The 23,741-nt window shown below is 28.1% G+C and overlaps 4 protein-coding genes across 10 annotated transcripts; 2 read left to right on the top strand and 2 right to left on the bottom strand.

The window, feature by feature from the left end:
- The first annotated feature begins 135 nt into the window (after positions 1-135).
- Positions 136-4,221, top strand: DCTN5-p25 (Dynactin 5, p25 subunit). Its single transcript, XM_015515300.2, has 4 exons — positions 136-614; positions 694-881; positions 3,739-3,850; positions 3,921-4,221. The coding sequence occupies exons 1-4, from the start codon at positions 567-569 to the stop codon at positions 4,122-4,124; spliced, it is 552 nt and encodes a 183-aa protein (XP_015370786.1). The 5' UTR covers positions 136-566; the 3' UTR covers positions 4,125-4,221.
- On the bottom strand, positions 4,136-12,630 carry Inos (Inositol-3-phosphate synthase). Of its 5 annotated transcripts, none has more exons than XM_089229870.1 (7): positions 12,171-12,630; positions 11,122-11,416; positions 10,160-10,378; positions 5,534-5,878; positions 5,109-5,465; positions 4,458-5,052; positions 4,136-4,390 (listed from the first exon to the last, which is right to left on the bottom strand). In XM_089229870.1, exons 3-7 carry the CDS (start codon positions 10,310-10,312, stop codon positions 4,212-4,214), a joined length of 1,629 nt encoding a protein of 542 aa, XP_089085996.1. In that variant the 5' UTR covers positions 10,313-10,378; positions 11,122-11,416; positions 12,171-12,630; the 3' UTR covers positions 4,136-4,211. The 5 variants fall into 5 exon arrangements, with proteins under 5 accessions (XP_089085996.1, XP_089085999.1, XP_089085998.1 ...); XM_089229873.1 differs by having other exon boundaries at positions 11,122-11,182; XM_089229872.1 differs by lacking the exon at positions 12,171-12,630 and having other exon boundaries at positions 11,122-11,182; positions 11,251-11,759.
- A 1,937-nt stretch (positions 12,631-14,567) lies between these two features.
- Positions 14,568-17,791, top strand: LOC107166571 (uncharacterized). Its single transcript, XM_015515296.2, has 5 exons — positions 14,568-14,718; positions 16,091-16,235; positions 16,296-16,448; positions 16,508-16,636; positions 16,696-17,791. Exons 1-5 carry the CDS (start codon positions 14,674-14,676, stop codon positions 16,836-16,838), a joined length of 615 nt encoding a protein of 204 aa, XP_015370782.2. The 5' UTR covers positions 14,568-14,673; the 3' UTR covers positions 16,839-17,791.
- On the bottom strand, positions 15,966-23,571 carry Nfs1 (Nfs1 cysteine desulfurase). 3 transcript variants are annotated; one of them, XM_089228179.1, is made up of 11 exons: positions 23,436-23,571; positions 20,969-21,045; positions 20,263-20,379; positions 20,060-20,197; positions 19,797-19,989; positions 19,600-19,734; positions 19,374-19,531; positions 18,999-19,270; positions 17,967-18,056; positions 17,790-17,892; positions 15,966-16,438 (listed from the first exon to the last, which is right to left on the bottom strand). In XM_089228179.1, exons 1-10 carry the CDS (start codon positions 23,455-23,457, stop codon positions 17,829-17,831), a joined length of 1,266 nt encoding a protein of 421 aa, XP_089084305.1. In that variant the 5' UTR covers positions 23,458-23,571; the 3' UTR covers positions 15,966-16,438; positions 17,790-17,828. The 3 variants fall into 3 exon arrangements, with proteins under 3 accessions (XP_089084305.1, XP_015370781.2, XP_015370779.2); XM_015515295.2 differs by lacking the exon at positions 23,436-23,571 and adding an exon at positions 21,261-21,506 and having other exon boundaries at positions 17,783-17,892; XM_015515293.2 differs by lacking the exon at positions 23,436-23,571 and adding an exon at positions 21,261-21,506.
- Between the last annotated feature and the right edge of the window lie 170 nt (positions 23,572-23,741).

Genomic DNA, 23,741 nt, shown 5'->3' with positions numbered 1-23,741 from the left:
ATTTTAAGCTCTGTGGCATTGATTTTGTGACGGTGACGCAAGAATGTTCACACCCTTCATAATCGTCAGATGGCGTTGCGATCAACCAACTACTACTCGTCCGGCCGCCGACACGTCGTCTTGACAGAAAAAACTCTCAATAGTCAAATTTAATAATAATAATATTATAAAAATACATTTTAATAATATTATGTCGTTTATATCATGTTGTACAGCCACAACCACGTACAACTGGTACAACTACCGGTACACAGCCGCGGTTAACAGATAACAAAACATAGATAATAAAGATTATTTATTATCTATGTAAATATCATAGATAATATTAGTTTAATGCATAATAGCCATAATATTATCATCGTAGTATTATACTAGTATCGAATTATTCAAAATGTCGTTATAGTTTTCTTGCGGCGATTGTGTTCTACATCCGGCCGTATTATTAATAATATAATGCAATTATTCGATATTTTGATGGTTTCGTGATTTTGGATTTCGTTTATCGGTGAATCGGTTTTACCGGAATCTTTGATTCCTCAAGTTCGATCACTCCGCAGCTCCGAAAAATGGAACTCCAAGACACGTTCTACAGTAAATCTGAATATGTAGAGACGGTAATATAGTTCAGGGACTGTTGCAGATGTGGTATCATGACTTATAGCATTTTTAATACTGTGGACGATATTTTTACAGACGACTGGTAATAAAGTGAGTCGTCAAGCTCAAATTTATGGCTCTCAAAATATTATACTGAATGGCAAAGTCATACTGCAGTCGGGTGTGATGATACGAGGTGATCTAGCTAGTGTTAAAATGGGCCGGTACTGTTTTGTTGGCCGAGGTTCAGTTGTGAGGCCACCGTGCAAAAAATTTAGTGGAGGGTAATGTTTTAGATTATAATTATTTATATTACTTTAACAATTGGGTAACTGACTAAATGGTGGAATGGTAAGAGTTTTATGTTGATCAGTTGATCTATAGTCATTTTAAACAATATGATCATTTTATTACACTAAAACTTTATTAAATTGAAAGTATATGTCCTTAAAGAATATTGATTCTTATATTGTATATTATATTTGACAAAACTTGATTTTCAGTCCATACATAATAGCATAATAAATAAATGTCACACAAAATAATGAAAGCTTGACCAACATGCCTTGTTGGGCACGAATGCCGAAAAAATGTTCTTATAGCACCTCCTATTTTAAACACAGTGAAATCTCTGAATACTGGACACTCAGTTGTCGTAATTGTTTCCGTTATTTAGAGGTGTCCGCTATTCAGAGGGAGGAGGTCAAATTCTCAAAAATAACTCTGATAAATTAATAATTAGATATATATTTATTTAATAGTTATAATTAATGATATTTCTATATTTCTATTATTTTAATGCAAATATTATTTGTACATATTATTATTTAAAATTATATGAAAAAATCAGTTACTTTAACTTGTTTAGAACTTGATGCATAGTAATTTTGTGTATCAATGCATTTTCTAATTCAACTGCGTTGGATATAATACGTTTGTATGTTATGACGAATCACAATCACAACTAAAAACGCGTTAAAACTAGGAGTGTGGGATACTTTACAGAACATAAACTAGAAAAATGTTTTAATCGACATGATAATGGATTCACTTAAAACTATAATATAGATAGATCGATATTTATTAAGGCATTCCACGATTATTCTATATTTTAGAATAATTGTCAAAATCAAAATAAAATTACCATAAAAGTGTTCGGTATTTAAGGGTTTTCTTGTGTTATAATAGTGAAAATGTTCCCATTCCCAAAAAAATGTCTGCTATTTAGAGATTAAGGGAGGTTTCACTGTATTTGTTTTTGTTTTAAAAAGTTGCTCTATTAGGAATCAAGTACTGATTTTTATTTTTATTTATTTTACTTTCGTAGTATGATTTATGTTTGTTTTTGTTATCTTGGATTAAATTTGGATATACATGATATAAGTTATGATGCTGTTGTAGGTTGGATGAAGTTTAATGGCTTTTCAATAACTGTCATCAGTTTAATAACCTACCTCAATAGTTTGTTGTGTAATAGACTATATTGCACTAAAAATGTTAAAAAGTAGAGGAAATAAAATATTATCTTTTGAGACACCAACATTAATTATTTTAATTGGTCAAGTAGAGAAGCTTTATTCAACTTGGAAGTAAAGGTCAGCCAATTATAATTTGATTAAAGGAAGAGGAAGGAAGTGCTTAAGTTTAAAAAGTAATCCTTTGTGCCAGACTTATTAAAGGCTTGATAGAGAGGCACAAGTGCAGTAGTCTCTTTTCAAATGACATAGAAATTATGTAACAATTCTACTACATACTAGTTCTCATACTATGAGACACCCGGAAATCAAATTGGGATAATCCAAATAAAATTAAAATATTACCCATAAAACCATTTGGTTCGTTAAATTTATTTCTATAATTAAAATCTAAAGCTCTTTATTATGCCAATGTTATTTTTAAGCACTTTATTCAATCAACTCCTATTTTAATTTTGTAGCAGCAGTAATTCTATAGAAGGTAAAAAAAATTACTTGACATTTAAAATTGTACTGCCTTACCATTTCATTATAATAAAACTTTTAATTTATACTTAGGTTAAAGATTCCATATTTAATATTTGTGTATTACTATTTATTGCTAGGTAGTGAATGTAATTATTGTATAGCCCCACTGCACCACCTTTTGCGTTTTTGTAAATTAAGGCGTATATATAAGTATAAAGTGGATTAGGTAAAGTACAAACTATTATTGGCCATAATAAACAATGCCTAATCTGCCTTATTAATTATAATGTATTCATTAATAATTGTGGCAATATCATGATGCATTATGATTAATAAACAATGCCCAATCTGCCTTATTAAGAGGACGCCACACCCGCATGTGTTGTCTTCGTCGTACAAGTGCGTAGCATAGCAAATTTTAAGCTCAGCAGATCACGTTTATCTCCGTTATTTTAAAATTTAGAGTGAATTGACCTATTATAAAATTTAAAGGCAAGATTATTACCGAGTGCATCTTATAGGCTTTTTATTATATTTTAATTTTAAGCCGAGTTATGAGTATTTTTAAATATAAAAATTATTTACAATTTTACAATACTCATTACTCGCTTAAAAATTAAAATATAATAAAAAGCCTATGAGATGTACTTGGTAATAATCTTGCCTTTAATTTTTATAATAGGTCAATTCACTCTAAATTTTAAAATAACGGAGATAAACGTGATCTGCTAAGCGTAAAATTTGCTATGCTACGCACTTGTACGACGAAGACAACACATGCGGGTGTGGCGTCCTCTTAATTATAATGTATTCATTAATAATTGTGGCAATATCATTCTTACTTCAATAATTAACCTATTTCACATATACTATATATCTATGGATAGTATATCTACAGATGCACAGATACATAAAACTCATTTATTTCATGACATTGTGCTTATTTGTTTTTTTGTTTTTATTAATTTAATTTTTCTCTCTATTTTGATGTAATTAGGTACATCCGACTCATATCTATTATAATTAAAGACTTTCAGAGCTCACATAAACATCCCACATGTTAAACTTTAATAATATAAAACGCTTAAAGTGACAATAACATTATTATACTCACTCTCCTCATCTATCGAGAAGAAAAATGGCCATAAATATATGCATAATATATGCACATTGACACATTTAATTATTTATGTTTTAGATTTACTTATTTTGCTCTTCAAATTGGTGATCATGTACACATTGGTGAACAAAGTGTTATTCAAGCAGCCATCATCGGATCTTATGTACACATTGGAAAAAACGTTGTTATTGTAAGTGTATCATATATATTATACTGTATTATTATTTGTTGCTAATTTAACCATTGATTTTTTTTTTAAGGGTAAAAGATGTATACTTAAAGACTGTTGTATGATTGGAGATAATACAGTACTTGCACCTGATACTGTAGTTCCTTCATTTACACATTATTCTGGTTCTCCAGGCATGCAAATCGGTCAATTACCAGTTTGTACTCAAGATCTGTCAACTGATTATACCAAATCATTTTATGATCACTTTGTTCCATCTATTGATAGTTTATAGATATAAAATAATTATAATTTTTTTAACACTTTAATTTAAAATTTATTGTATAAAATAATATATGTTTTGATAATATATAATAATTATCTAATTTTGACATGCTTTACAAGACTGTTTTTTCTGATCTTTTTCAAAATCTACAAACACCTTAGCTGGTAACATGTGTTCCAATAACATGTTGTTCTCAGCAGGTAAACCCAAACATGCTCTGAGTATATTTTCAATACATGCTCTCTGGCGAAAGAGAGAATTTACTACTGGAGCTCCTGTAAAAAAAAATTTCCTTTTAAATAAATAATTTATCTCATAGATAATAATTTATTAAATACTTACCTTTTGGCACGACAGGGGCTTTAAGTAAATACGACATAGCACTGAAGATGGGATGCAAAGGTGTGTAATCTGATTTATCTGATCCAATTTCAATTCTGTTAAAGACATCCGCAAGTATAAGTAGATCCAATATAAGAGGTGATGCCAATAATGAATCTTCGCATGTATTATGTATGACTAATGTATTTATTCCATTCATGAATATTTCTGATGTATATTCATCCAGTGCCCTTTTGGAATCTTTGACGTATGGCACATATTTTATAACTACACAGTGATCAGGTTTCTCGTTTGGTTTGTAAATAATATTATTTGATTTAACCATGTCATCAACTACATTGCTTTTAGAAATCTCTTTTGAACGGAATTGTTGAGGTGCTGACAAATTCTGACCGTCATTGTTTCCCAAATGATTATAGCTCACAATGGACACTGGTTTGATTCCAGCAGTAACTAGAAAGTCTACTAGTACCGACTTCAATTTTGTTTGCCCCGATTTGAAATCATCACCAGCAATATGTACTCCCCATTTCTCAGCTAGTTCTACTACACCTTTGACAAAAGTGTTTGACGGTGATCCATTTATATAAGTACACTGAAATTATAAAAAAAAATTGTTGATGACTTTTTAAAAAAGAAAAAAAACCTTACTCCTTCTAAAATGGAAGCAACAGCAAATAAAGTAGATGGTGATATTTCTGATTCATTCTTGCAAATTGATCTTAAAAGATTGTCTGATGTATCATTAATTCCTTCAATTTCTTCACTAAATCGTTCTGTATTGGCACTCCATATTACAATAACCTGATCCAGTTCTTTGCATTTCTTAAAATCTCTAATATCTGTCCTGATTTGATCTAATGCTTCTGATTTTTTTTCCATTTTAATAACATTATCTGCACGATATGATTGATTAGCTGCTATGAATTCTGGTATATAAATTGATGGTCTTGGAATAATTTCAGACATTTTTTTCATTAACTTTTTTTGCAAATCAATATCTAACACCTAAATTACAAATAATTATTTAAAAAAAAAAATTAAATTTTAAACAATTAATAACTCTTAAATATTACTTCTGATCTTTTCATAGCTTGACCTAAGTCCATGGATGAAATGTCCCAACCATCAATCTCTATATCATTGGGGTTAATCATGGGTACTAAGCTTTTTAAAGGCACATAAACATCTTGGCCAGTAGTGTCCATGCCAACACGTATAGTTGATGACTGTGTTATTGAACCAAACCAATTTGGAGACTTAACACCTGATTTTGTTTCCCATGTTAATCCATATTTATTTGCAATAATGCCCGCCACTAATGTAGAACCATTGTTGCCACCTAAACCAACTAACATCAGTCCAGTTTTTGGTACCACTCTCTTTGTTCGAATCTTGAGTTTAGTAATGGTGGGCTTAATCTAAACAAAATAAAATAATTTATCTGTATAAATTAATTCATTACTTTATATTTAAAACAAAGTATACAATCTTATCATAATATGCAGTCGCAATTTATATGTAGAGAAGTAATACGGTAGGTACTTTAAAAAATCATTAAATTAAAATGTTGTGTTATATAAATTATAAAAGTTTGGAAATGCTTGCTCAGTTTAAAGTGTTTTTACATTATTTTGTAGTTGAAAATCCATAAAGTATTTAATATTAATACCTCAGGTTTGAAAATGTAACACAGATTGCATATTCTTTATAAAGTATAGGTAACTATATAAGCTTCGATTACTAAAATTGTTAAAAAAGATTGGGTGCAAGTCTATAAATATTTTTAGTAGGTAATTCGTTTAAAAAATATAAATATAGAACGTTTATGTGTAATTAAATATATTGAGAATATTATTATTTTTATAGTTTATCAATAATACTAAGAATCTATTTATTAATAAATTTTTTAATTTTATTATTTTTGTGACAATGTTAATGATAAAAAAATCTATAGTATGTTCCTATTATCAGGACGAAAACGAACTTACCTACATCTTATTCTTAATAATACTTATAAAGTTTATATTATGTTTGGAGGTATTCGTATTATACATAGGTTACCCAATAGGTACCTACTTAGAAACTTAGTCTATGAGTTTGGCGGTTTGGACATTATGAAAACATTAAGGCAAATCTGCAAAACACTTGTCATCTCTCGTTGTGGTAACATTATTTGTTAAACTTTTTTGGCGCAAGCAATATATCCAAAGCGTAATGGCCCACACTTGTCATCAATGTGTGGCTTGCTTTTCCTTTAATTGATTTTGCCTTGTCCAGCTGTCATAATTTTTATTTTCACTTATTTTTTTTTCACACTACCTATTTTCAGTTAGATATTACAAATATTATGTATGTTGAGTCAGTTTTGTATAGATATTATATATATATATTATATATATATATGTGTGTGTGTGTGTGTGTTCTGCCGAATACAGATCTTCAATATTTGAATCTCTCGTCAACGTCGCACACTAAATCAACCCCTATAATCAATTCGTTATTTATCCTAAACTTCCTCCAAAATTCTACACGATTCCTCTGTTATCTTCTGTCTAAGTTCTACCCCATCAAGTAGTGCTCACTATTTTTTCATTAATTTGAGTTTTCTCAATTCGTCATAGTACTTATTTCGTTGATTACATTTATTATTTATACAATGAATCAATAATATTTCAATAGTGGTAAATTTAGATTCATCTATTACAAATATGCATAAACAAGTAATTTGAACTTATTAATACTTATTAAGTCATAATATCAATAAGAGATTTTGTTAATTATTGATAATTGTGTACAACAAATATTTAATAAAGGCAAATTATAGTTTATCAAACATTTAAACACTTTTCTCTATTTATAATTATAAATACCAATATAATTATGTGGAATTGTTGATAATTAGAACTTACTAATGTTATTGTTATAGCAGACATGAAATAGTTAACATTAAAACAAATAAAATACAATAATAGATTGGTTCTAAATCTCTTAAGAGGACGCTACACCTGCATGTGTTGTCTCCGTCTTACAAAATTACAAGTGCGTAACATTGCTAAAATTGTTTCGCGCGGGAAAGAACCGAGAAAGATACAGTTATAACTAAGAAACGAAATTTTCACCACATAAAAAGGAGAATTTTGTCTCACGCGGGAAAGAACCGAGAAAGCTACAGTTATAACTAAGAAACGAAATTTTCACCACATAAAAAGGAGAATTTTGTCTGTGCAATATCGTTTTTATTTTTTCGATATCACTTATACAAAAAAAATTCTTATTGTTTTATGATATATTAATTTTGTGTTTTTAAAGCATGAATAACTTTGTTTGTAGTTCTGATATCGAAAAAATAAAAACGATATTGCACAGACAAAATTCTCCTTTTTATGTGGTGAAAATTTCGTTTCTTAGTTATAACTGTAGCTTTCTCGGTTCTTTCCCGCGTGAAACAGTTTTTGCAATGTTACGCACTTGTAAGACGGAGACAACGGGTGTAGCGTCCTCTTAATAGTAAATATTATTTTATTAAAGCTGTATTTTTATCTGAATTAATTTTTAATTCGTTTTAACTTATAAATGATTTTAATTTAAAAAAATTAAAATGTATTTATTATAAAGTTTGAATTAAATTATAATTTAATAGTGTTTTATATTAATAATGACACAGTGGCTATAATATACTTTTGTGTCTTTATAGTTTTAAATTATAGTTTATACAATATAACATTTAAAAAGTTCAAAAACCTTGAGGAATTTTAAGTAATAAATTTAAACTTATATTATAGTATGCATAATTGCGTACTATTCAATAGTTATAACACGTTCTGTACTTTATAGTAATTAACATTAAAATATATCTTAGAAATAATAATTATACAACTCCCTACAGCACTTCTACGAATAAGCAGGAACGGCTATTAACTTTAAAAAATATCACAGTTATCTTGAAAGCCCTAAATTTAAATAATAAAATAAGAACGTAAGTAAGTTTATGTCGCTCTGCAGGAGTACAGTAGGTTATAAGTGGGTTACTGTAATGGATGGTAGGTCGTACTACTCGTACTGTCGTAGGTATTAAATTTGAATTCAATGATGTTACATCATTATATACGAAAAACGATTCTGAGTAGAGACGGTTAATCAGTCTAGGATATGTTATACTATATTAACTATATTGTTATAATTTCAAACAAAAAAAACTACGTCTATAATTATTTAATGTTATAAAATCGTGAAATCATAAATTTTTTCCTTTAACCGCTTTTATTTCGAGTATCGTTTCGAAAATCCAAAAATTACCTTTTAAAGTACTAGCTCAATAACATTACCTTTCAGAAAAGATGCTACACTTGATACTTTAGAGCAAGTTTAGAGGGAGAAAAAGTGTTTACAGAATAAAAAATAAAAATAAATAAACATCATTGTAAAACCAATACATTCCTCGCTTCGCTCAGAATCTACCTAATATTATATGTAATTACGTCTAATACGTGAGTATCATATTATTTATTCAAAATGTTCTAAAATAAAATCAATAAGCAATAAGCCAGCAAAGATATTGAACTTAAATAATAAATATATATAAGTATATATAATACATCAAAAAACAGTACAAATATATGATTATAAGTCATAAATAGGTACTAAATAGTAATAAGTAGGTATAAAGTATAGGTATAGACGGTATAGTATTATACCCGTCGACCAATGACCATTACTACACTGCAGTATAGATAATCCAATGTTGTATAGTTTATGGTAATATTATTAAGTATAGTATTTATTTTCGGGAAGACTAAAAAGTTAATAAACATATTATTTTAATACTGCCAAGCTACTTTTAGGACTCTGGTTATTTTTATTAAATAATAAAACTCTCTAATATCTAGAACAAAAAATTGAAAAAAATGAAAAATATACTTAAAGAAACCAGATGCGTACTTACATAGTTGAATATCTAATACAGTATAGGTACCTATATGTATGACTATACCGTCTATAGTATAGACTCTATACCTACCGAGTCGTTAAAATCAACTAATAACTAATAAGAATAATTGAACTTTACAAATCAAATATCGAAAAGGTTTTCAATTTAAATACTAATCGTAAATCATAGTTTAAAAATGTCAAATTATAAGTATAACAATGACGACGGTTCTATACTTCTGCATGTATTATACTATTATCTCTATAATACACCTATACACCTAAATACAACTACGAATGTTTATTGGTCTAGGAGGGTCAAATACAAGAGTGGTTATATTAAGATTTCGTAGTAAAATTATGTATTTATTCTACTTATACTTTACAGGACAATTATTTTATAAACAGTTTTAGTATGTAGGTATAAGGTAGGTAGGTACAACATATATAGTTACAATGTAAATCGTGTTTTTTATGATTTGTTGTATTGTATAATTTCCATGATAACATGATGTATTATATTATATTTATTTTATATATAATATGTATAAATAATAATAAATATTAAAATTTGAAGAAGAAAAATGTTAGGTGTGAAAAACGTAATAGGTATAGGAGCTAAGACACTTATAGTAGACTTTTAATTTCACATGGGCCTGGAACTCGAAACTCGATAATATTATATTATGGCAGATCATAACATTTTGTTCAGTATAATAATAATAAATTAATAATTAATAATAATGATAATATATCGTAAAAGTGATTTTTACCACGATCGTGTCCTTTTCGTTTATGGCGTAGTTTATGGGATAATCTATGGTGGACTCGATGTACTCTTTTGTGTATTGAACGTTCGGGCTGTCCACCTGGACGATACCACTAGCGTCATTTCCGGCCGTATTCTTGTTGCAAGCTGCATCCATTATTGTTCCTGTGTTTAGTTGACGCCCGTACGTGATACCGCAAATGTCTAAGGTTTTCTAGGATACCTATAGGTGATTGGGAATATATATATATATTATTAAGAGAGCGTGAAATAATTACGAGGATTTTACGGGTTTGCGGTGAAAAAAAATGAATAAATTGTAATATCGAATGATACGATAATATTATAATATTACGAGTTTCTAGTTTGTAGAAAGAAAATATTATGTATACTGATTATAAGACTGGATAACGCGACCGGCGTCGTAGTGAGCTGTGAATCTTTGAGCGTATAGCAACGGGGCATTGACGACACAGAGCGAATAATAATATAAATAATAATAACTGTAGCAAACGCCATAGACGCGCAACTATACGGCGGTCGGCGGCGGCGTTTGTTGTGTTGGAGGGTATACGAACGATGGCGACGCGGGTGAGGCGAAAAAGAAGAGTGAGTACGCGTGCGCGAAAGCAAAGCACGAGCATAGATAGACCGCCTGAAAGTTTGTCTCACGTCGCCGCCGAAATGTTATAACATTATATAATATACAGAGTGTGACACAACTATAGGTATCATGCTCACTACTGCAATTTTCCCCTTAGATTATAAGTATTAAGTATAAGAAGTTGACTGAAATACTATATGCTTTTTTTTTTTTAATTTGTAAGTCTTAAACACCATGTTTTCAAAAACCTTTACTACTTAGCTTGTTAACTGCGGCAATAAAAACACATTTTTTTACTGTAAATTGTCAAGCTGATATTTATTTTGTTGATGTAGACAGCAGATACAGATGCAAGTACTTACCCACTTGTAGTGTTATTGACGTTTTCATGTTCTTAGGTCATTAATCATTGAGATTTATCTGCTAAAAATTTCATGGGAATATTTTAACGGATCAAAGTATTTAAAAATAAGATTTTTATAAGTAGTTACCCATAATGAACAATTAAAAACCGGAATTTATACATAAATAATTTATGAATACAAAGGGGTGAGAATGTGAGATGTTGAGATGTTTGGTGAATCATCCTGTATATTCTAATAAATTATCGATTGGATTGCCCAGAAGACCAGTGCGCACCCTACAAGTGGCCAACAACTAAAAATCAATTCATGTTATCGTGCTGTTAAATACAGATTAAATATAAAAATAATTATAATAACAATCTATATATTAATTATTTTCAATTTTAATGATCATTCAACTTTTCTTTTCTTTTTTTTGGTCAGTATCCTATACTGAGTTTTTGGTAATCCTACCATTATAAGGCTATAGCGTACAACGTACTAATCATTATGGTATACTATATAAAACTTATGTTTTATATATTCTTTTATCCCTACACCTGCATAGTTGTATGTTGTATCAAATACAATAATTATTGATTCATTAAGAATATTCTTGTAATAAATATGATTTAGCGATGCATTGTTCAATTATTGAACATTTGATATTTTATAAACTATTATAAATATTAATTACAAATTATAATCGACTATGTGACAAACTGCTATTTTTTTCATTAAAATTATATGTTATTATCTAATAGTAGGTATTTTTAAATAATTAAATGGACAAACTACAATATAATCTTCATTAAAAAATAATAATCAATAATCATATGTGCTATTGTTTAATAAATTACCAACATAAACAAATGTATATTCGGCGTATTAATAAAATACTAAAAGTTCAATAGGCATTTGTACGTATAATAATTAAATCGATAATTCAAAAAGATTATTTTAACTGATGGGAAAATTTAATTAAAAACATATGAATCATATTGCGCTTAAAAAAATTTCAACTAAGTAGATAATATACATATAGGAAAAAGAAATACATTACATACTTTGTTTCACAGGAAGATTTTCTGGTAATAGGTATAGTAATACGATGACACAAGAAAGACTCTCAGCATTAGCAGTTTTGTCCATTGAAACGAAAATTGCAAATATTTAAATTACGAAGATATACTTAAAACATTTAGTGAAGCAAAAAGCCGAAAAGTCCATTTCTTGTAAATAAAAAAAAATGAAACTTCTAACAGTATTATTAATTTAAAAAAATATGTATTTAATTTTATAATTATGTATAAATAAAATTATATTGACTACTTTCCAAATAAAAGGTTAATAATTAGAGTTTATTGTTTTTAAAAATTGTAAATCTTAATATTTATTAAATAACTATTGTTACTTAAATGTTTATTAAAAAAATTTTAAAAAAAGGGCCTCTTTAAGTCTACTTCGCCCACATATTAATTTTACCTCGCGCCGCCACTGAGGTATACGTGTGTAGGTATCTACCTACTTACCAATTTACCTAGTTATCTATACATTCAAAGAAAAATGAAAACCATTAAATATTATCATTAGTCAAAAACTCAAAAACTCAAAAGTAAACAGAAATCATTATTATTTGCAATTCAAAATTAGAATAACAATATACTCATAATATAGGTATAAGTTAAAAACTTAAGATGGCTAGGAACATTAAAAAAATAAATATTTGTTACTATATTATAATGAATATACATTAATATAATTATAATATTATGTTGTTTTTATTGTTTTAAATTTAAAAAAAAAAATGAATTGCAAACCCTATTGAAAATATATGGGTATTGGGTACCTACCTATAAAGAAATAAGAACAACATGATTTTGATTGTTTTTTTTTTTTTTATTAACACAAATTTACCCTCGGGGACATGGTCATTGGGTAACAATGGGTTATTATTTACATCAATAAATTTATTATTTATACAGTGCTTATATTTAGTATGGCAGTTCTGCCTCTGTGATAAACTTGAAGGTGGATGAGACATTGAGACTTGTGAGAGCGATGAACTGTTGAGACCGAGCGATTCTGATAAATGTTTTTGAATATTTGATTGTTGTTGTTATTTACTCTACTCGTAATTACTCAAAAATTGTATTAATTAAATACAAATTATTAAAGTATTTTATTACGGACTATATGCTTAATATAGTCAGTCTCAGCATATAGGTACCTACTATTTAAATCAAGTAGTTTGAAAAATGGGATAGCCAGGCAGTATTGAAAAATAAAGAATAACAATTATAAATTGAAAAATAATATAAGAATTTATTTTAATTACAAGCATAAAATAATTTGTATTAGGCATTATATTGTCTAAAATTGACATAGAGACAATGGTGTATTTACAACTTATTATTAGGGAGATGGAGTGAAAGGGTGAAAAGTATGCACATAATAAAATTATAAAAAAAAACCAAGTTTTGTTTTTCAACTAGCTGATTCGGCAATCACTTAATAAATTAATAACTTTCAATGAGTTTATATTAATGAAGGCAAAGTCCTATAATTGTCTTCTAAAACGATTTTTTTATGACAAAAAAATCTTGGGAGAAATAGAAACCCCCATCTGTAAATTCGCCGCTACATATAGATAAACCTTATACGATGTCATAATGTTGGATATATTTTGTATTCATGACTCAAATATTTTCATTTTTTTCCGTGCAATATTTACCTAGGCTCATCTATAAAAATAATGTGATTTGTAGTACGAGAGATTAAGGCAATCGAAATGATAAACAATGGTTCAACTATAAAAGTAATTATTAGCAGATTGACAGATACAAATTGATTGGCAATTAGTAGGAAATTCAGACAATTCTATTGGAAAAAATTATAATTTATAATTTAAAGTATATTTAAGAGTGCGACAAAAAACATTATCAAAATGTATAGTGGGTATATAATGAATAATAATCGTTTATGTTAAAATTTAGAACACACTCGTCCATGCAAGAAGGTCACCCATAAATTACTAATAGGTAAATAAGAATATTTGCTATAAATATATTACATGTATACGGATTAAGAAATACATAGAATTATTATGTATGATTTTTCAATTTTTGTTAGGTAGGAAACCAATATTAAAAAGGAAATATAATTTACTTACCTAGTAATATTTGATTATAATGGTTTTTGAGTGTATCTCATACATCATACCTTTTCAAATATTAATAAATTATTTCTATTGGATCAATAATAATTTAAGTAATTGGTATAATATAGCTTTTGACGACAATTGTCACATAGGTATATATTATACAAATACAAACATTGGCGGTTGTGATAAATCTACAGGTCTACGTCTACCGTATCGTGTTATTACATATAGGTATAGGTATTTAGGTGTGGCACATGTTTGCGACTTTGTAAGTTGCGTCGTTGCGTGTCATTCGTTTATCGTTTGTACGCCGAAATTAAAAACTACCATAAATGGGTGTGGTACTTGTATTTTTCAGGCTAAAATTGTTGGGACTTTAGTATACTGATGGGCTGCGTACAGGGATAATGTCTCGACAAAGCGAATACAAAAGTTGTTTGCCGTTAGATGACGTAAGCGACAAAAACACGTTCATGCCTACTGATATTCCCATGCTTTAGTTAATATGTTACAGCTTATAGTTTGCACATTATTTTTTATGATTTAAAAATTATGCGAATAGCCAAAGTATTTTCTTGGTATAGTTATAAAACTATACCGAACTAGTAGAATGGTAGGTTGGTAGGTATTTGTAAATAATAATAAATTGATGAAACTGTTTTCTTATAATTAATAGAAAAAAATTAGTTTATCTAATCTTCGATACACGTCAAAAATATAGTTTTTTCACACTATTAAAAGTTATTTTGCCCGAAGAGATTTTCGCACAATTTTACTTCATATTACATGAGCATCAAAAGTTTTTGATTAGGGATCACATTTCATTGAAATTTGGCATTTTGGTTACAATAGTAAATACCTAATAAATAATATGAATTATTTTCAATGGGAAAAATATGTATAGGTAGATCACAAACTAATAACCTATATAATAATTATTAGATCATGAGTGTTTTCAAAAAAATACTCTTTTTTTTAAAAGTAGGTAGTATACAAGATATTGAAGCCTTTTGTATGTTTCTACCAAACTTCTCCATGACTTCTCGTCCATTGTATTATATATTTTTGTCGATTCATCGATGTCTAAGATATCATTTCGCATCCTTATGTACCCATCTATGGCAAGGTATTGCCGTTGGTTGCTGTTTTGTTTGGTTACTGATCAAGATATTTTATAATAGACTTTAAAACAGTGCCAGCCCATTCCGAATATTTTTAGCAACAATATTGATTTATTATTAATAAATATTACAATGTCATCAAAGCATTACATTGTTGTCATTCAGTTCCATTTCATGACTTACTGATAAAATGCTTAAAGTACCACACTCAAAAACAGAAAAACACAGCATATTATTATTTGTTGTATTTTTTACCTAGAGAAATTGAACATTTTAATATTAATAATAATAATATTATGATTGGATCATTAATTTATCGTTGCAGCATGAATAGGTATGTAGTTTCATTCCATTAATTTTTTTCCCATATATATAGGTGACTTTTGAATAGTTATTGCTGTATGAATATAATATTTAAAGAAAGCGTTAGAATTTAGAATAAAGTTTGATTTAAAGTGCATAAACTTGCATTATTTCAAACAAAACGAAATTTAATACTATTTGTAGGAATGAGAACATTGGGATTGGGATTTGTTTGAATAAATAAATTATTTGTAAAAATAATAAAACAAACAGAGTAACTAATTATGTTTTGTATACTTTATCAACTGGATTAATTTACAAAAAAAAAAAAAAAAAACAATAACAGCAACAGCAACAGTAATTTATAAAATATTTAAATACTTATATAATTTGCATTAAGGTGATAGCAACAAATAATCTTACAGCAACGATTTTGGATCCTCAAAACAAATCAAACTATGAGGAATGGTTTGAGGCAACGGTATACAATGGTTATCGTGTATGGCACATCATTTTTTTCATCATGACCGTCTTCTTCACACTAGGTAAATTTCACAATTGTATGTAAAATTAAATTTTTTTTAAAACAATAAAATATTTTGTAGTGGTGTTTATGTGCTGTTGTGTAAGATTTCGAATTCCCAGGACTAAACAAGAAATAGAAGCTGATTTTGTACGTCGTAAGATTGCTACAAAATTTTGCAAACAATTACGACTATTGAGTGATACCGAAATGGACAACATGGACCTGTTAAAAGGTATTAACTGTAATTAATGTTATATATATATATATTAATTTTGTAATAAAATTACATAGCACTAAAACGACTTCAGTCAGAACTTGAAATTCCTAGCAGTAAAACAGTAGAAGAGTCTGATGAAGTACTATCATCAACTAAAACTATCTCGCCAAGTTTAAAAAAATCTTCAAAATCATCAGATTTTGGTATGAGTGTTAAATTAGTATTGTTGTCTTTCACATAATTTTATTCAACAAATGTTTAGATTCTTCTGTGGAAAAGCTAGATGAAGAACCAGAAAATGTACTGAGTGGTCGTCTAGCAACATTGGTCAACGTTTTGAATGTTATGAAACCACGTCGTAAACATATAGCTGATGAAATTACACCAAATCTTTTAAAAGTTTGAATATAATATAAAAGTATCTTAGTTGATGAATAAAAAATATAATGAATTATTATCATTGTACAATGTACATCAAGTTTAAAGTAATGACAATTGTAAAGAAAAAGTGATAGGTCTATGATTTATGTGAATCTAAACGAAAAATGATAAATATAGAAACTCACTTAAATTTTGATTATCTATAAATAATATATGTTTTAAAAAAAAGTTATAGTTGTACTACAAATATCAAAATTCATATTAATATAAATAAAATCACAAATATATCTATAATTCTTATTAAAAACTAAGGTTCATACACAATTATGACGCTATATAAATGTCGAAACATTTAAAGTCTTGCTGATACTCAGCAGCTTATCATTTCTATCTAATCTTCTTTCCTTCGAAATTGACAGTCTTGAATTACAATCTCATACTTCATTTAATGTCCCCTCCCGCCGAAGACGATCTTCTGTTCCATTCCATATACCTTTATCTTCTTCAAACTACAATCTTAATTCACCCATCATCCATCTTATGCGCATTTCCAATATTGACCCTTCATTCTCTCTTTAAAATTGAGCCTCGTTTTCATAAAGCAAATTATTACTGTTTTTATTCATGTTATTAAAGAGTTTGTCCCATATTGTAAAATAAAAACATATATTAAATGCAGGAGATCTAGTACTTTAAATGAATTGTGATGAAGAAATAAATCGAAGACAGAAGATAGAATTATTAGATATTATTAATTAATATTTTATAATATTTCATAGGTATTGAATATTGAATTATGATAAAACTCAATTGATTTATTTTTTTTTTAAATAAAGAAATTGTTTGAACATAGTTATAATTATATTTATTTAACATAGATACATTAAATTGCACTGCCCTAGAATTATTTTCTGATTGAGTCAAACATCTACAATGTATAAATCTATATTTATTAATCACAGGCATACCACATACTTAATCCAAAATCACTAATGAGATGTGATTAGTTGAACTTTAATGTTGAGACCACTTGATAGATTTGATGTCAATTCCTTCTTGATGCATTTCCCATAATGGACTAAAATTAAGTGTAAATTATGATTAAGTGTATTTATAGTTTATTAATTTAGTATATTTATTTGAAAAACTAACCTCATTTCTCGTAGTCGTTGAACATGCTTTATACATTTTGCAGCGGTATATTCAACTTCATCCACAGTTGTAAAACGACCAAAACCAAATCTATAATATTATATGTGTATGAGTTATACAAAGAATAATATTAATATATATATACTTATACTGGGGCTATGCCATATGATTTAGGTAAGGAAAAGTTTCATTTTTTTAAAAAAAATGTTCATGCACAATTTTTAAATGTTAGTGGATATTTAATACATAACAACATATTATGGAAATATTTCTAAAATTCAAACAATAAAAACAATCAAAAAGGTAGTATTATACATAAGTGTGATATATTTTTCTGTAACTCCGTAAACTGAATAATATATGTACAACATTAGGTTTCCAAATTTCATTCAAATGTTTATTAATCTGTTAAATTTGTTATAACACATAAATCATAATACTGTTATAATTAATAAATTAATTATTTTTGAAAATTTTATTATAATTTGTAGAATGTAAATAATAAATAGAGGAGATAATTAATAATTTTCATAATAGATACTGTTAAAACCAGAGAATATTACAGTAAAACCCCTCTCGTACGCCCTCGGCTAGTCTGCCGCTCTGGTTGATCCGACCATAGTATTATTGATATGAATATTATGTATGTAATTTAAAAAGTACAATTTGGATTTTTCATTTTATAGTAAATATATTAAATTAATTGCTAGTTTAATATTTCCCTTATTAGTCTTAGCTAAGTCTAGAATATCATTTGCTAAACAAAAATCTATAACTGGCTTTTTTTCTAAGTATTGTAAAATATAATAAATTTCTAATATAATCTTGTATGTAATATGTAAATAAAAATGTTCTGTATATTCTGATAATCTGACCTTTTTCGCGTTCCGACCACAACCCCAGTCCCGAAGGTGATGGATTAGAGAGGTTCTACTGTATATTTTTTTGTAAAAATACATAATAGCAAAGAATTCTCATATAATTACTACATAAAAAATGTTAAGGCTAAATTGAGTAGACAAATCATACTACCTAATGGAAGAATGTGCCAAGTCTTCATCAGCTCCAATAGCACGTAATACATATGAAGGCTCCAAAGATGCAGATGTACATGCACTACCACTTGATAAAGCAATATCTTTGAGAGCCATAAGAAGGGATTCTCCCTCAACAAATGCAAACGATAAATTTAAACAACCTGGATAAGTATGAACATCATCACCATTGCGAATAACTTCTGGGAGATTCTTGGTAATTTTTTCAAAGAGTAAATTTGAAAGTTTTATCATCCAAGCATGATCATACTAAATAAAAAAAATATAATGTATATGATTATAATGTCATGAGTAAATAAAAGAATAAATAATAATATAAATTAAATAAATTGTATTCAAATATTTTATTGACCTCCATTTCTTGTTTAGCTATCCTACATGCTTCGCCAAATCCTACAACTATTGGTGTTGGAACCGTTCCACTCCTTAAACCTCGTTCTTGACCACCACCACTCTGAATAGGTTCTAAACGTACTCTTGGCTTACGCCGAACAAACAAAGCTCCGATACCTTTTTACAAAAATGAATTTTAAAAATATCAATATTTTTATAAAATTAAAATTTTTTTCATTTCATACCTTTTGGTCCATATAACTTATGTCCACTTATAGACATAAGATCAATATTTTGATCATTAACATCAACAGTAATTTTACCAACAGCTTGAGCTGCATCAGTATGGAAAAAAACTTTTTTTGACTTGCATAAAGCTCCTATAAAAATAATTAAATTATACATTTTTTTAAAGCCATTTTATCATTAAAATTCTTTTCACCTATTTCTTTGATTGGCTGTTTTACTCCAATTTCATTATTTACAGCCATTATAGAAACAAGTGCAGTATCAGGGCGCATAGCAGATTCTAATTCATCAAGGGAAATTATACCCTTTGAACAAACTGGTAAATATGTAATTTCAAAACCTTCACCTTCCAAAGCACGACAAGAATCTAAAACACATTTATGTTCCTATTCCACAGGCAAAATTTTAATTAATTGATTGATATAAAATAAATAAATAAGATGTTGATATACTAACCGTTTGTGTAGTAATAATATGTCGTTTCTTAGCTCCATAAAAATGAGCAATTCCTTTAATGGCTAAATTATTAGATTCTGTTGCTCCAGATGTGAATATTATTTCTTTGGGATTAGCACCTATCAAATCTGATATATGCTAAGAATATTCTCAAGATTATAATCAAAATATAATTAATTTAAAGTATAGTGAAAATAAAATACCTGTCTAGCTGTTTCCACAGCTTCTTCACTTTCCCAACCATACATATGTGTACGAGAATGTGGGTTTCCATAACTATGTGTCATGTAGGGCATCATAGCATCCAAAACTCTAGGATCCTGAAAATAATAAAAATATTTCACAACAGAAGCTAAAAACAAAATTATAGAAACTTATATCAAGTTTTGACAGATAGGGGAGTATGAGGAATACTTTTCCCTTAAGACAACATTACACCCGCATGTATTGTCTGTGTAAAAATGCTCAACATAGCAAAACCTGTTTTGCGTAGGATAGTACTACTTGAGCTGTAGTAAAATCTAGGACTTAAAATTGATAATATAACATAGTTGAGAAATTATCTATGAAATATTGTTTTTAATTTTTTGATATCACTTGTATAAAAAAAGATCATATAGGTAGTTTCAAAATCCAATGTTTTTTTAGTTCTGACGTTTAAAAATATAAATAATATTTCAGAGCCAAAATTATCTTTTTTATGGAGTAGAAATTTTGTTTCTAAATAAAGTCTGGAGCCTCCTCGGCTCTTTACTGCACAAAATAGTTTTTGCTATGTCTTACATTTGTTAGATGAAAACAACATATGCGGGTATAGCGTCCTCTTAGTTATTAGGTAGTAGGTAATAACCATGATATAGATATTATCTAACCATGCCTGAAAATAATTTTAAAATTAATAATACTTACCAGGGGGGTTGTGGCTTGTGCATCTAAGTACAATGGTTTACCTTTTAAAAATCCCATTCTGGAAGCAACTTTTGTTTCTAAAAATTAAAAAAGACAAGTCTTATTAAGGTCTTCAGTTCATCATATTGACATTGTATTTTAAAATTTTCTATTTTCATTAAATCAAAGGTAACATATATTTCAGCCTGCAATGTCACGCTAGGTACATCGGTGTATACCTTATATCATTATTTATATCACTGAATTAAAATCATTATTCACCAATATTAGCAATATCTGATGTCACAGTTACCTTGTTCAGTAGTTTTTTGTGAAAAATATCTAACAAGTTTTGAAAAATTGTGAACATTGACATTTCTGCAAGCCATTTTGTCACAGTGCACTAATTACTTTTGAATTTTGAAATGTCAACCGAACTAAAGTCGTTTATAATCTGATTGTGTAAGCGATGAGCGATGCAAAGTTGAAGAATGAATACAATTTTTATGTTTATAGCTACAACTGAGTAGGTACGGATATTTAAAAATATTAACTTCAAACTTACATGATATGACGTTATTCTGTATTTCTGTCATGGCGTTATCACACAGATTGTTAGTGTTATCACTGTTATCGTCGCATACGAAATAATAAAATGGATGTACCAAAAAATAAATATAAAATGCAGAATTGAGAATAATGTTATTAAATATTAATTTAATTAAATTATTATGTAATAGACAATAGGTAGGTACTATCACGGAGGGCTAGTTAAAAACATTAACCATGTCAAAATGATCATTGATTAAGTTAATTCAATTAAATATATTTAGTTTAATATACCTATAGAGTATAGATCATAGACGTATAGACAGAGGTATAATATTATATTTAATCATACCCCAATGTCAGTAATTTGTAGTGGTTCTCTACGAATGCATTGAATGCAACCGAATCCAAAATAAATTATAACAAAAGTCAAAACGAATTATTGAATTGTTACTTGTACTTAAAAAATTATTATTATTGATATTGTATCATTAATTTTAAATGTTCTTGTTAAAAATGTTTAATACTGATTTACATTAGGTACTTTAATGCATACCTATCTAATCAATATATTGTATATGTTTTATTTGTAACCCTGAGTTGTATGTAATGTTATCGCCAATTCAATTCCATTTTCAAACATTTCTGTGAACGGTTCATATTTTAATGCTGTTCCAATTCCTCTGGCTTAGGAAAACATAACGTATGCTTAGAGAAAAAGTAAGACAACTAATCAAATATATTGAAATGATAAGGTAAAATAATGTTTAAAGATAGGTAAGCACCTATTTTGTATTTGCAGTATGTTTATATTATTTTTGTATTTGTCCTTACATCAATAGTGATCATTAATTTTAATATAGTTTTATCATAATAATCAATAATATAAACAATAAACATTACAAATTATAAACTATATACGTTAAAAAATAAGTGAGATAAAAAAGTTTCTTGAAATACGCTGTTAACTCCCACTCAACGGAGCCTCTGGAAACTTTGTTAAAACGTGAAATACCTAGCTTTGGAAAGATTAGATTTAAGCAGTTGATGGCCACATTTTGGCAAAAAAATAACCATAAAAATATTAGTTTAAACTAGTATATGGTGATCCAAAATAGTTTTTAATGTTACAAATATGTTATACTTTTATTATAATGTAGAAAAAGCGTATTTTGGAATGCCAAACTGGTATGAGCCTTACATAACTAAGCTGATGATTACATTGATTGAAAAAAAAAATTAAAATTGTTAGTAATTTTTTCACTACCTTAGTTAAAATTTTGTTTAAAGTTAATATTTTTACGAAATTTGCATCATTATCAGGAAAATATGTAAAATATTTAAGCAGGTATAAGGTATAAGACTTCATACAAGATACAATTATTATTTTTAATTGTTTTACAAAAATATTACAGCCGAATGTATTTTTTCATGTCTTCATGATATCTCGCCTATATAGATCGATGTATATAAAAACTCATATTTTTGCTAATAGAATATCTTAGTAACGCAGATCGGAAAAAAATTACTATTTAAAATTATTATGAGAATATACGTATAAAGTCTATAGGTAGGTATCTACATTGATGTTGTGGATTAGTGGTTCGGAAATGAATGGAAGCAAATCGCCCAAATTTATAAATAAATAAATATATTATATTTTAACTATAAAGGTCATTGTATACCTGGCGACTAAAGTCATACGCGTTACGGCAAAATATCAATATAATATATTGTCAATAAAAATAAACAATAAAATCTGTGTAACGTTAATATTGTTACGAACGCCTCCGATATGTGTGCTGTAATAGCGCATGTCCGCTGGAAATAATGCCATAATAAGTGACCATTATTATGTATTTATAACACCTATATGGATAGACAACAAATTGATGATTCGTACAAACGATTAATGCGTATGATACGCGTTAATACCTACCCGAAATATATGCCGCGATCATCGCGTAAGTCGTTTACATGGCCAGGTTATAGACGCGGAACACCAACAAAAAAATTAACAGCGTTGCACGAAATGAACAATTCAACGTATATATTACAGGCTGATGGCCAGTGGCACAAAGTACCGTAGCGACGTCCGGTCTACACTTTTGTTAACCATCACCACCGGAGGTTAGGTTAAGCGACACTGTCGACTTTCCCACCGAGCCGTATAGTGTGCCTAAGATAAATCGTACCGAAGAAACACCGGCCGCATGCAGACGGTCGCGACCTCGCTCTCTTTGAC

Source organism: Diuraphis noxia, unplaced genomic scaffold, assembly GCF_037042655.1.
Source record: "Diuraphis noxia isolate RWA-SAM2 unplaced genomic scaffold, SU_Dnox_SAM2 contig0005, whole genome shotgun sequence".
Taxonomy (NCBI): domain Eukaryota; kingdom Metazoa; phylum Arthropoda; class Insecta; order Hemiptera; family Aphididae; genus Diuraphis; species Diuraphis noxia.
The sequence above is the reverse complement of the archived record's forward strand: the minus strand, read 5'-3'. Positions and strand labels throughout refer to the sequence as shown.